Source organism: Diplotaxodon limnothrissa, linkage group LG13 (genome assembly GCF_057381915.1).
Source record: "Diplotaxodon limnothrissa isolate DT_005_m linkage group LG13, D_limnothrissa_male_GT1.1, whole genome shotgun sequence".
NCBI classification, from domain to species: Eukaryota; Metazoa; Chordata; class Actinopteri; order Cichliformes; family Cichlidae; genus Diplotaxodon; species Diplotaxodon limnothrissa.
Genome location: NC_140608.1, coordinates 32,916,872 through 32,931,172, shown reverse-complemented (window position 1 = coordinate 32,931,172; position 14,301 = coordinate 32,916,872). Strand labels below are relative to the sequence as shown.

The following is a 14,301-nucleotide window of genomic DNA, read 5'->3' as shown; positions in this document are numbered from 1 at the left end:
TGTGTGCAGTGCTGAGACAATGCAGCTACTTTCAGTTCATTTCTGCTACTTTTTACAGCTCCTTTTGTTTACATGACCTCCATAGGACAGGGTTAAAACACATTGTTGTAAACGCGTTGTGTAGCCCAAACAGGGCGCCTGGTTGAAATTCCACATTTGAAGAGAAAAAACATTGAAATAAGCAATTATTTAACACCAAAGCTGCTGAAACTTTACCAACCTCAGTCTGCTACTTACCTGACAGATCAATATCTCAGAGGTTTAACTGACTCGATGCATTTTTTGATTAACAAAAACTTTTAATCAGAAACTGCATGAAAATAAAACAGTAATTAAGTCTCTTTATTTCAAGGCATGAGAACATATCCAACTCCAGCTGCATCAAAGTGTTTTAAGTACAATTCTGGGAATGATGATAAACGGCTTTTAAAAGGAGCCTTAAAGAAAATCGACCCTGGGCACTATTTTGTTAACGAGCAGCAGAGTATCTCAGTGAAATATTTCTCTGTAAAAATCCGCACAGTGACACCAAAGTGTGTGAACTAGCTTGTGGCAGTTTTGTTGGCTCAGCTGGAGAGAATCTGGTTTTGCCTGATGAAGTTAAAAGTTGAACACGCTGGAGTCAGTCCAGTCGTAGAAGGGCCATCATAACAAAAGCAAAAAAACCCTCACTCCTGAGACTACAGGGGAGCACCTTACATACAAAACACAAACTGTACAAACAGCAGTTTCAGGTGTTCAGTGGCTGTAAGTGACATGGCTGCAGCTTTGCTCTTCTCAGCCCAGCGTGATCTCCGATGACTCTTTGGCGTCGATCACTCTGAAGACTCCCACTTTCGCCTTCTTCATGCCGTCCTTTTCTTTGTCTGAAAAATGCACAGAAACTGTCACATTTCTTGTCTCACGAGTTAAAGTGGTTTTAACAAAAGAGTCGAGTCAGAAGGGCTTCTGTGTCTTGAGCAACACTAAATCCGACTCCCGTGAACTTCACATGTTTTGTGGTTACTGAAAGGACATTGTCGGTGCACTCGTTGTAAAACCAGGCTATGATTGAATCGGGTTTTTTGGTACTGATGAAATGATGCGTTTCCTCACCCAGCAAGTCGCTGCGATCGAGCAGAATCTCCAGGTCCTTGTCACTGATGACCTTCCCTTTCGAAGCTTTAACCTCCCTGAGTGGGACAAACATTACAGCCAAGATTAGCCTTCAGTTACGGTTCCAAGGCTCGTTCACGGTGCTTTGATTCGGAGGTCAGTGCTTACTTCTCAGTGCCTCGAGCTTTGAGCAGCTCCCGCAGCTCATCCAGATCAATGCAGCTTTTATTTGGCTTCAGCTCTGCCTTCCCACCTTTAAATTTGTCTGTGGAGGAAAGACACCATCAACCACATTTCAAAACATGAACTGAAAACTTGGTGCAAGGTGTGAACAGCTGCAATCCCATCACAGTGAAGACACTCACTCTTGTGGATGACCATCTGCTCCAGCTTCCTCTTGGCAGACGCCCTCTCCAGGATCTTCTGGTCGATGGTGTTGGCTGTGACCAGGCGGTACACCACTACTGGTTTTGTCTGTCCTATGCGGTGACAGCGGTCCTGAGCTTGCAGGTCTGCCTGTGGGTTCTTGAGAGATGACAGAAGCATCAAACATGGACTCAATGAGATATGTACAAGAAACAGCTGCTGTAGATTTGTCATCAGCACCAACCCAGTCGCTGTCAAAGATGATGACGGTGTCAGCAGCTGTCAGATTGATTCCCAGTCCTCCTGCTCGGGTGCTCAACAGGAAGATGAACACCTCTGGATCTTTGGAAAACCTGGCCATCTTTCAGAGACCGAGAACGACAAGAATGACTCAACAATCTACTCGGAGAGGCAGTTTGGGTGCTAAACATCTCTGGAGTTGAGAGAATATTGCACCATCAAGTTAAAAACATGTTTTTTATGCAGGAGGTTGTTACCTTTGCAACATGTTCACAATCTACAACTCACGTTTTCGTCTCTCTCAGCATATGACATGCTGCCGTCCAGGCGGCTGTAGTGGAAGCCCCGCAGATAGCAGTAATCCATGAGAATATCCAGGATAGACGTCATCTGACTGAAAATTAGAACCTAAAGAAAAGGGACCAGTGTGGAGAGCAGCACAACATCTGTAAGTGTTTCTCTGAACAAAGGTCACAAACTACTTTGCTGCTATATCTCGCACCAGCTCCATAAACTTCCTCTGTTCCTGCTGCTCCATACTCCACATCCTTTTTCTAATATTATCCGATGTCTCCTTTCTGCACATGTCCAAACCATCTAAAACTCGCTTCTCTAATGTCTTCTCCTAATATATTATTTGGAGAGTTGAAGATGCTAAGCTTTCCACTGGGAGTGAGCAGGATGACAGGGTGAGGCGGAGCTGTTTGGAGACAGAAGCAAGGCTGAGATGTGCAGAGAGAGGATGTCAGAGGAGGAGACGAGGAGGCTCATGGATGTGGTGGAAGAAGATAATGCTGAGGTATGACAGAGGAGAGACAGTGGCAGATGAGCTTCACCTTTCACTGTAAAGGTGAAAATGTTACGCAGTCCAATTCATTTTGTGTGATGTTTTGAGAACGTTTTTTAAATGTAGATTTTGATGCAAAACATTTTCATGTAAAGGTTGTAATTCAGTACGTTCAGTAGTTCAGATTACCACAGACGTCAGCGATCACGGTTCTTGTGCATTTTCTGAACTTTGGAAACTAACTACGCCCGTCAGCCCACATTCACTGCAACAGCTCGTTCCAGAGCTCAGGCATCCTGTAACTGAACCACTTCTGCCTCTTTGTCACCGTGGCAGAAATTGTGCTCCTGGAGCCAAAACTGTTGCGTCCCTATTTTCACACAGAGCTGGTGCCCCAGTCCTCGTCCAGAGCGTGCCAGCAGCCTTGAAAGGACTGCTCCTGTAATCTTCACTAAATACGTCCGATTCCTGCCTGTGTCCTCAGAGTTACTTTGTGTCTAAACTGCTGACTTTAGCGTTTAATAGGTTCATGAATATGTTGCACTTTTTTAACAGACATTTCCTGTTTGTAGCACAACCTTCTTCCTTTCACACACTTCTGTCCCAGCTCTGCATCACATGCAGCTCTGCGTTCGTTTCACCTTATGACCTCTTCTCTTCAGCGCTGGCAGCAGCCTGTCCAGTATGAGAAACTTCCCAGAGCTCTGCACCAGCTGCTCATCGATCTGCAGGAAGATTGGGGTGAACATGTTATCCAAGCACGAGCCTTTTCTTCATCGAGCTTATTCTATTTAACTGTAAAACACTGAGTTGAACTGTTAGTGCTTCTAAATGAGCACAGGCAGCGTTACCTTGAACTCCCCTGTGGCGGGGTCGAGCGGGTACTCCACCAGGTACGGGTGGTTACAGCATCTCTTTAACAGCATGAGGATGTTCTGCAGCTTCAGGCTGACCTGAGCGTCCAGCGGGCTCTGGACATCCAGCACTGGATGGGAGCTGAAGCAGAGCGGAGGACAAAAGATGTGAGCAAACGTCTGTCAAAGGAGGATTTGTTACCTTGTGGTGGGGATAACAGGCAGATGACTCCAAATGAAACTAAATAACGCTGAACATGGTAACATTGTTTTTCCTCTCCTGTCACAGTAGCTGCTTGGAGGCGGTCTCACCTCGGCTCCAGCTCCTTGCGAACCCTCTCCAGATATTTCTCCAGGTCATATGGAGCGTCTGTATCCGTTTCCTTGTAGTCCACTACCTTCCGGCTGCGCCGCTTCGGCCTGCCGCTGGATGTCAGGGCTACAGGCGCCTCGGTCTAAGTACACCAGGAGAACCAACAACTTTCACCACTCGGTTTTCACCTTAGGATCACACTCAAACCAGAAATGATGAGTCCACCACAGTCTTGTTCTTGGGAAGGTCAAAGCTACAGCCAGTGGGCCAGTGTTTTATATTAGACATGGAGGGGTCTATGATGACACACAGGGGTCACAAGGTCACGGTTCTCACAGGGTTTCAGCTGTTAGCTATATTCTGACAAGCAGGCATGTTCGAGTGACTCATTTCCTGGTTTGTTAATGTTTTTTAAGAAAATGACACTAATCGGCAGATACTCAAGCATAATGATATGGAAACGCCACGAGCTGACCTGGACGTGTGCTGTCCAATAACGAGGGTATCACTGCATACCCCAAGCCTAAACCTCTAACACAGGGGTCACAACCTTTAACCCCCAAAGAGCCACTTGGACCCGGCTTCCACGCAAACAAAAACACTGTGAGCCGCCCCCTCATATCACCTTTGTGCTTTTGGAGCCTTGACCTGACTTTTAAAAAGCTCTATGCTGCTAAAAAAAAATAGCATAAATATGTATTTTACCTGGTTAATGTGTGTGGCGGGGCGTGGTCTGCAGCGCCGCTGCAGGGGGGGCGGACGCACCTGAGCGGCACCCACAATCACAAGTCTGTGCTCTCCCTGCTGTTGTGTCGGGCTGTGAGCTGCAAAGCTACAGTCGGCTGTGTGCACAGCAGCCGTGTGTGAAAAGCGGTCGATAAAGAGATGCTGAAAAACGTGTTCATGCAAACATCGTCGGGTCTGCCGTGATATGTTTACAACGGGACTTCTGCTCCTGAACCTCTGCGCACAGCGTCTGCAGGTCGGGGCTGTACGAAGTCACTTTATCTCTACAGGACTGTGAGCTGTCGTCTGTGAGGCGTGAGCGTGTTTGTTTTTAACACAGTTCACGGTGGAGAACAGCTGCTGACATAATGTGGATCCGAAGATCCATAACTGGCCTACCTGGGGTCGAAAGTCTCGATAAATGCACGGCGTTTCGGCGGCTACGCCGGCTTCCACGAGTGTGACGCTTATTTTGAGTGATGAAAAAATAATAGAATATAAATTTTTATATTTCAATATCACAATAATCTTCCAATGTAGAACTACAAGTTAAAAAAGAACTAAACACAAATAAAATACACTTCAGCTAAACACTTCTCATTTATTTTACCCAAACCACGCAGGGCCGCACTATAAGGACCAAAGAGTTGCCGACTCCTGCTCTAATGTGCTCCCAGCTCTGGCTCTTTGTTACCTTTTCCTGGCCCAGCATCTTGGCAATGGTCTTGTTGACTACAGCAGTGTAGAAAGCCTCCTGCTTGGCTGTCAGAGGAGCGTACACAATGATCTCCTTTTTAGGAGGAACCTCCAGCGTCACATCTGACTTCAGCCTCCTCAGCAGGAATGGAGTCAGAATCTGAAACAACAGATAACCTTCAATAACACTTACTTCTGCTTACCTGCAGTGTCTATACACAGACAACTGATAGCTAATGTTTTAAAGATCATTTATAATATCTATATATAATGTAGGGCAGCAATTATTGATCTATATAAATAAAAAGAGAAGAATTTGTATTGGTGGGAAGAACTAAATATTCAAGAGAAAAAACAAAACAGGTCTTTCAAAATAAACTGTTTTAGAAATGTTGTCACAGCTCGTCCACAGCTAAATCCTGAGGTGATCTACAAATACGATGTCAACAGACTGCATCCCACCTATTGGTTAGTCACTTGAGTCATGAGAAGATCTCCTTCTGCTGTGGCTAAAGCAGAAGCAGACTGGGTCAATGACCACATGAAACCATGACAGGCCCAGCCGGTGGTGGGCCGGCCTCGGATGAGGGTATATGGTGATAAATGTCCTGGGGTCCACAACTGACGATGTGCTGTACTGCTGGTAAAAGGCAGATCATGGCCGTGCTCGACGGACTGAAGAGTCACGTCAGGTTGAAAACCCTGAATTAGCTCGAGTGCTACCCACTGAAGAGCTGTGCTAACTGTTTCAGGGATTGCAAACTCTATGGCCCAGCTAAGTAATGGATGGATGTAAGATTAAGATTATTGCTTATGCCTTTGAACAACTGGATATGCTTCAGCTTCATGCTACATTTCCTTATTAAAAACTTAAACATCCAGGCAAACCTGCTGCTCGTTAGCAGACAAAACCTTAAATTTAACACTGGACTTAAAGGCACCAAATTTACCTCCAACTTATCACAGGAACCAAATGTTTCTTGGTAGCCAAGTTTAAGCTTTCTTAACTGTGGTTATGTTCTCAGTATCTCTGCAGATGACGTTTAGCAGCGTCACAGACGGCCGCGATGATGACTGACCTGGTGCAGCATACTCAGGATGTTCTGCTCACGTTCAGCGACCACCATACTGTCGACCTCACCGAGGGTGTTAATGTCGAACCACGACTCAAAGCTGTGAGGCAAACATGTCAGAGATCAAAGCCGAGCAATCAGAAGCCTCGAGCACAGATATCAGCTGTGTCTGGTGTTCAGATACACTGTAACAAATCAGCTTCTATTTTGGTAACACAATAAGTCGAACTTCTTTTCTTGAATTTGCTTCATAAGCAGTCTTGAGGAATATTGTGGAATTTTCCTTTAGGCATCAAGTGCTTTTTAAACCATGTCCACTCCGGTCCCTGCACCGGACTCTTTTCAAACGTTACTTTCACTTTGTTACCAGTCTGCTGTTCAGCTTTCTTTAGTGGACACAACACTTTCACACTGACAGGATGATCCCCAAACAAACTTGGCATATATACAATGATGCTCACAACCTTGCCCAGTTTTTGTTAACTGGGATGTTAAACACAGTTATGCCTGTGAAGTCCTGCTTCTCCCCCACAGACACATTTCTGTGCACATCACAGTAGATGATTGGCTGTCATTGAAAGCAGCAAAACAAAGCAGAAAAAAGGTCACCTTTTGAGGTCATCAAAGACCTCCGGCAGGAGGAAGTTAAGCAGGGACCAGAGCTCAGCCAAGTTGTTCTGCAGCGGTGTGCCTGTCAGCAGCAGCTTGTTGTCAGTGGGCAGCATCTTCAGCTCCCGCACCAGCCGACAGTTAAGGTTCTTGATCCTGTGGCCTTCGTCCACTATTAGGTACTTCCACTGGAAGCGCTGTTGCAGAACACAGACACAAGCCAAGTTATTATCCAAAACTCCCTCTGCCATTTAAGAAGCAGCAGGGATCGTACCTGTAACAACTTCCTGTCAATCATGGAGATCTCAAAGGAGGTGATGACTACAGGGCACATGCTGAGAGGCCCCTGAGGCCGGCAGATCTGTTTCAGCAGCTCGGTCCTCTCTGGCTGAGAGCCATGGTAAAGCAGCACAGACACCTAGCACAAACAAGACTCAGTGTCAGCTAGTGCCATTCACCGCTGACACCTTTCTAGGTTTTCATTTCTATTCGTAAGTCAGACTTTGTGTTTCAGGGTCAGACGCTGAGCAGCTTGCTGTCTGACCTCTGGTGTGAAGCGTTTGAATTCATTGATCCAGTTGGGCAGAGTGGAGAGAGGAGCCACCACCAAGAAGGGGCCTAGCACTTTCTTCTCTATCATCATGGCAATGTGACCGATGCACTGGATGGTCTTTCCCAGGCCCATCTCATCAGCCAGGATCCCGTTGATGCCGTTCTCCCACAACATCTGACAGCAGAGGAACAACACAGACTGATGAGACAGTAAACACTGAGATTTTCAGTCCGTTTTCAAAAGCACTCGCCTGGATGAGAATAGTGTAAGTAAGTAAAACTTATATAGCACCTTTCAAGATAAAAATCACAAAGTGCTTCACAGAAGCTAAAACCTAAAAATAAAAATCAACTAAAAGCAAGTTTAAAAAGATGGGTTTTTAGCTGTTTTTTAAAAGCGACCACTGAGTCCACAGATCTCAGGCTCAAAGGGAGAGAGTTCCACAATCTGGGGGCCACAGTTCCAAAAGCTTTGTCGCCTTTTGTTTTCAGCCTCGTGTGCTGGACAGCAAGCAAGCCCTGGTCACATGACCTCAGGGACCTGCTGGGAATGTATGGATGCAAAAGTTCACTTATATATGTTGGTGCTTGTCCATGCAGGGCCCTGAAAGTCAAGGTCAAAACCTTAAACTGGATCCTGAATTTAACGGGGAGCCAGTGCAGCTGAATCAGCAGGGGTGTGACATGGGAAAACTTGGAGGACTTGGTCAGAAGCTTTGCAGCAGCGTTCTGAACAACTTGCAGACGATCCAAAGAGGCTTTACGTAAACAAGTAAACAAAGAATTACAGTAGTCCAGACGAGATGAAACAAATGCATGAATGACAATTTCTAATCCGGAGCGCGATACAATGGGACTCAGCTTAGCAATGTTTCTCAAATGATAAAAACAGGAGCGAACCAAAGATTTTACATGGGCATCCAAAGTCAGAGCTGAGTCAATACTAACACCAAGGCTCCTGATAGATGGACCCAAGTTTTCCATAACACTAGGTACAAAAGTTTTAGGAGCACAAACAAGAACTTCAGTCTTCTCCTCATTTAGTTGAAGAAAGTTTCCAGCCATCCAACATCTAATGGAGTCTATGCACTTGTGCAGCTAACTGGTGAACTTATGGTTTAGGGAAACTGTGTGACCCATCTGTTCAGACGCTTCATTTCAACCGAACACCGATGCCGTGTGACGCATGTTACTGCAGGTCAACTCTGCACAAGGTTCCTCGTGTCTCTCTTCTGACACGTGTGTAGCAGCCCTTCTTTTGTCAAAACAGATATTTTGTAAATCATTGTTTTTCTCAGAGGAGTGGCCATTAAAAATACTGGGGTCAAGGTCATTGAGATGTTTGAGTAGATACGTCTGTGACGAAACGCCGCTTCATTTTGAAGTTTTCATATTCACAAACTTGGGCCCACGTTGCTTGGCAGCCACCCGCCCAGCAGGGTGATGACGCCCATCAGCCTTTTACGACTGAGGGGTAGAACAATCCTTCCTGGTCCTGCGGCATATTGGTGGCACGGACGCGTGCAACTCGTCATCTAGCCGACTAACCGTCGTCATTGTCACGCGTCAGTACCACACTTCTAATCGTTAACACTTTGATTGATGGGCCTCAGCTGCTGTTTTGGGGCATCTGTGTGTCTGCCTCTGTCAGCTCCAGTCCCTAACTGCTACGTTATTGTGGTCTAGAGCAGCGGTCCCCAACCCCCGGGCCACAGACTGGTCCCAGTCCGTGAGTCGTTCGGTACGGGGCCGCGAGAGTTGAGGCTCAGGTTGGAAATTTATGGTTTGCAAGGTTTTTATCGTTTACTCGGTTTCCCTGGGTCTTTTCCCGTGTTGTAGTTATGCGTCTTATTTTGAAAGACACGTTTACACGTTACCATAGCAACCAGAGCTGGACGTTACTCTCAATGTTGGTGCATTTCAGGAGGACGCTGCTAATAAAGTTACACAGTGAATTCACGTTTAGTTTGTGTCTCGGTCGTATCGTTTTATTTTGTTGTTTTTATCCGCCACACCTTAAAGGCCGGTCAGTGACATTAAACCGTCCGTGGAGCGAGAAAGGTTGGGCACCGCTGATCTAGGCGTCATTTGTTGTGCCGAGGATCACATACAAAAGACAATCTGCTCGCACAATGCCATTTGGTGCATCTCCTCTTACCCTCAGCCACTCGATGCCTTCGATCTGGTACCACCTCATGACGCCTCCAGTGAAGAGCTGTGGTTGCTGAACAGGAACTGGCTGCCCGTTCACCTTCCTATGAGGATGCAGGAGGTGCTTAGCGTTGTCGCGCACCGTCTCTGACAGCCGGTTCTTTATATCTTGGTTGGAATCGCTCATCTTCTCAATATCCTCAGCTTCTAGTTTCTTCTGGGCAGGTGCCGCTTCCTGGAATCAGATATGACATGCATGTGTGTGGCACAGTTGTACGCTGGATTCATCATGTGCAAACACTTCTTTTGCTTTTCAACCACGGCGGGGAAAAACAGTCTCCCTACCACTTCTTCCACTTTCGCTTTCTTTGCCTGCGACATAATTTCCTGAAAGAGAAACATGAGAGAAGATGAAGATAAACAGATAAAAGTTAAAGCTGCACACAAACTAAAGTGAGACTTACTTCTTTTGACATCACATCTGCTATTTTATAGTCTTCATCTCTTCTCCTTTTCTTCTTCTCTGCTTTGACAGAAATACAGTCACGTCATTAGGACCGTAGATACTCACCAACCACTTCATTAGGTACACATGTTCAACTGCTTGTAAACCACACATCTCATCTGCCAGTCGCACAGCAGCACCTCAGTGCACTTAGACAATGTGGTGACGTATGTGACTTTGAATGTGGAACGGCTAAATAATGCAGATCTCCTGGGATTTTACCTCACAACCATCTCAAGGGTTAAAAAGACAGGTAAGAAAAAAAACACCTGCTACCTTAAAGCTAAAGACCAGACCAGCATGTCAAACCTTGAAGCAGCAGCAAAGAACACACTTCTTGCCCACCAAAAACAGGAAACTCAGACTACAATTTGCATGGGCTCACCAAACACCAACACAAGATGGAAAAGCATTGCTTGGTCTGCTAAGTCTCAATATCTGCTGCCACATTTGAATGGCAGGGTTGGCATAGAGATACATGAAGGCCCCATCCTCACTTCTATTAACGGTTTAGGTTGGTTGTGGTGACGTAGCAGAGGCGGGGCCATCTTCTTGACACATCCCTCTGTCCCCACTCATTTAAAATGCCCAGCCTGAGTATTGTGGATGACCACATCCACGCCTTTATGTACACAGTGTACCCACAGTGTGATTAAACTGAGATGCCACATGACAGAAGTTCACTGCACTCAGATCGTCACCAATCTTTGGGTTGAGGGGGACCGAGAGAGCTGCCTCGTGGATACGCAGCCATCAAAGCTGCAAACTGTGTGATGGCCAGTATGTAGGTTTCCTGTGCCTCATATGACAGAAAGCAACACGGGTCCCAGTACTAGCAAGGTGTACCTAATAAAGTGTCCACAGAGTGTAAATGCTACTAAACAACTGACATTTGAGCTCCATACTGCAAGTTGAAATATTAGCATACTGGCCCACCTTTGACAGCTTCTGGACCACTGGCATTTTGCATCTAGAAGGAAACAAACTGCCGTGAGTACGGCTGAAAACATGACTGTAACTGTGAATGATGACAGTAAATCTATCACCTTCTTGGCCTTCTTCTCAAGTTTCTCCTTCCCGAGTCTCTCCTGAGATAATCATTAGCAGAGCAGAAGTGACGTGTTAGCCTTGAGTGGACAGGTGCAAACAGCCTGTACGTCCACATTTTACACCATACCTCATTCTGTTGTTGCTCCATCTTTGTCAGCAGGAACTTAGAATAGATGTTGCTCTTCTGAAGCAAATGCTGGAGCCTCTTGAACCGCATGTCATGCGAGTCCCTCTCCCAAGACTCCCTGGCCTTATGGGAAAAGTTGAAAGCAATTACATTAACATGAGTGGGCTCGAAAGCATCCAGAACATCAGTGATGTAGAAACATTTCAATTGTGGCTCATCATCACATGAACCGGTGAGCTACAGACACACATCTATACGCCTTTTACTCCCTAAAATCTGTACCAGCCACACAAAAAACCAACTAAAACTAATGATGAGTTTAATAATGAGAAGCTTTTAATGTCAAAATACAACTCCCACCTTGAGAAATTAAACAGCATACCTTCTTCATCATCTCCTCCTCTTTCCTCTCGCCTTGCTCCATTAGCTTCTTCTCTTCTTCCTCCATTTCCTTAGTAATCACCACTTCAGCTGTCATACTCTCATCTTAAAAACAACCACAACATTGACACCACCTGAACACGACTATGCGCACAGCATCTTTTCAGTAACACAAGTTACTATAAGGTAATTAGCATTTACTAGTTAATGAGCATGTGACACGGAGCCCTGTTCCTAATGAACTGGCCTCATCTCATCAGTGTCATCTGAGATTTAAGCAGCAGGACAGTAAAACACATCCTTCATTAAACCAGCGTCTATCTCAGCTTCCTTTGCAACATCAAAAGCGGACCTCACCTGCAGTAGCACCAGTTTCAATGGCTGTGCCCAGCGGCTCCTCAGACTCGTCAGGTTTGGGGCAGTGAGGGGAGACACTTCGAGTTTCTTCTTTTAGGCTATCAGCAGAACAATGAAATCTACTCAGTAAAACTTTTCCTGCCATCTTTACAGAGGTGAGTAAACGCCATTTAGACCTTTCCTAGGCCCTGTAACCCAGGTGAAATGATACATTTGATTTGAAGGGATGAAGTACAACATGAGCATTTCAATACTCTGCATATAACATACTAAGCTCACAAAAGTGAATGTAGATACTTACCATACAGGGTGCAGTTTCAGACAGTTTCAATCTGAAACTTCATAATCAGTGAACATCTGTGACTCAGAATACTGCAAATCATTGTTAGTCCTTCTGGTTAATTAATGGTGATAAAGAAAGGAACAGAAAAAGGATGCATTTATTGTCTGGGTGGGAGTTGGGCACACGGTGACCTTGGTAAACGGGCATTGAAGCTTTACAGGGAAAAAAGGATACCTTATCGGAAATTGTAATTATTATGTTAGGAATGGGGAGACTCAGGGCTGCAGTATTATAGCGGCTACCCTGCCGCCTTTGCGTTCACCTGTACAGGTGTTTGAGCCAAGTTATTACAGTGCACTTGTGCTCCACGCGTCACACGTGTCGCGCACCCCTCCAGTTTTGTTACCGGCGCGTTGCGCCGCAGCTGGATTTAAGTCACGAGTGTACAATCGTGTCGGTTTTAATGATACTCCAGCACAGGAGCTCGGAAACATACACTTATACAGAAGCACATGTTGGCGCAGGTGAAAACTTTAGTGTTTGTGAGAAAAAAACACTGGACAAAGTCTTGTCTTCCGGTCTTGTATTCTCCTGAAAAACGCTGAGTGGCGACACCTAGCGACGGATATCGTTCAGGGCAATACTGCAGCGGCTTCCTGCACCGTAAATACAAGTTTCTGTGAAACATGGTTGCTGCGGTGAGCGAAGCGATCATTACACTTACCAGCTCATTGTTGTTGGCAGCGAAGCAGACAGTCCAACTAATGCGGGTTGTTCCAGCTGTCTATGAAGCTTTTCAAAGCGTTTCGTTTCTGCTCAAAACAGCGGAGCCTCGTCAATTATACAAGCAAGTTATCCAAACAGTCATACAACTCACTCTACCCAGCAGACTGCTTGTATTTATGATAGCTGTGCAATGTCGGAGTAGTATGTCCGAAAATGTTCCTTTCTCTAAAACGTGAAAAAACATTCAACGAAAAGAGTTTGACGTTAGTACTCTGCAGCCCGAATGACGCGTTGTTGTTAAGCAGAGAGAAATGTGAAACGTGCTTCCGACAACAGCCCTTCAAACAAAAAGTGCGTCCGTGAAAAAGCTAAGTTGAGGTTACGATTGTATTTTATTTTGAAGGCAAATTCATGTAGTTTCCGCCATTTGTCTCTACAGTCCTGAAGCTAAGATTTTTATAATGGGCGGGGCTTTCCAATTTCGCGCCATTTCGGAGGAAACCACTTGTGAAACGGGGTGGTGTGTGATTTAGGGTAAAAGACAATAACATTTGGGTTGAAATTAATTGAAACGTAGCAACAAAAAGTAGAATTAATTAATTAATTAATTAACAAATAATTAACAGGTTGTCTGTTTGATACATTATAGAATATCGTATGTATAGACAAAACTATTTTAAGAGGATGGTGACCCCTCTGAGTGGAAAGATGTGTTATAACGGATGTGATTTTTTCCCGCGAATGTAAGGCATTATAGTTCAGTGAGCAAATGACAAAAAAAAAAAACTAAACGTGGAACTAAACGGTTACAGTGTTGGGGAGTAACGGAATGCATGTACCGCCGTTACGCATTTAAAATACAAAATATGAGTAACTGTATTCTGTTACAGTTACCGTTTAAAAAGGTGGTATTCAGAATACAGTTACTTTGTTGAAATAAATGGATTACACTGCGGTACTTTCCTGTTTCATATTGTGGCGGGTCAGGACTGTTTGGTTTTGTTTGACAGCTACGTTCTGTTGTTCCAGGCGGCAGCGTTACGGTTGCCATGGTTACAGGGCGACGCTCTCTCTCTCTCTCTGTGACTGTGTGTTTCCTGGGTGAGAGAGCGCCTTTTCGTTGTTGTTGTTGTTGTTGTGCTAAGCTAACAGGCAGAATGCTACAAGCATAGCTCTAAAGAATGTAGCATCATGGGCAGTGTAGTCCGTGTTGCAGGGAGAATGGACTGCCATACACGTTATGGGTCTGTGAGCGCGAGGAGGGAGCAAAAGGGGAGTGGAAAAGTACGAGTTGTCATCGAGCAAAAACGGGAGCTGGAAGCATGCTTCTCTGGTGTCCTGGATTGTTGATTACCTGACAGGAAGACCACAATATGTACGTCTCCCACAGTGTGTGTCTGACAAGGTGAT

General features: G+C 45.4%; 1 protein-coding gene across 2 annotated transcripts; it reads right to left on the bottom strand.

Moving 5' to 3' along the window:
- Positions 1-751: 751 nt before the first annotated feature.
- On the bottom strand, positions 752-13,124 carry hells (helicase, lymphoid specific). Of its 2 annotated transcripts, none has more exons than XM_085369625.1 (23): positions 12,890-13,124; positions 11,883-11,980; positions 11,527-11,630; positions 11,145-11,267; positions 11,014-11,055; positions 10,904-10,937; positions 9,927-9,988; positions 9,808-9,849; positions 9,470-9,697; positions 7,304-7,486; positions 7,034-7,177; positions 6,760-6,956; positions 6,157-6,250; positions 5,076-5,237; positions 3,655-3,797; positions 3,340-3,484; positions 3,130-3,213; positions 1,990-2,109; positions 1,706-1,822; positions 1,461-1,620; positions 1,264-1,360; positions 1,096-1,172; positions 752-866 (listed from the first exon to the last, which is right to left on the bottom strand). In XM_085369625.1, the coding sequence occupies exons 1-23, from the start codon at positions 12,895-12,897 to the stop codon at positions 778-780; spliced, it is 2,553 nt and encodes an 850-aa protein (XP_085225751.1). In that variant the 5' UTR covers positions 12,898-13,124; the 3' UTR covers positions 752-777. The 2 variants fall into 2 exon arrangements, with proteins under 2 accessions (XP_085225751.1, XP_085225752.1); XM_085369626.1 differs by having other exon boundaries at positions 9,927-9,985.
- Between the last annotated feature and the right edge of the window lie 1,177 nt (positions 13,125-14,301).

What these genes read in the sequence shown, in the direction of transcription:
- hells (XM_085369625.1), bottom strand. An exon ending in AGATGCTGGGCCAGGAAAAG is followed by an intron (nt 3,798 to 5,075) that starts GTAACAAAGAGC and finishes TGGTGTACTTAG; the next exon opens with ACCGAGGCGCCTGTAGCCCT. An exon ending in CGATCGCAGCGACTTGCTGG is followed by an intron (nt 867 to 1,095) that starts GTGAGGAAACGC and finishes TGCATTTTTCAG; the next exon opens with ACAAAGAAAAGGACGGCATG.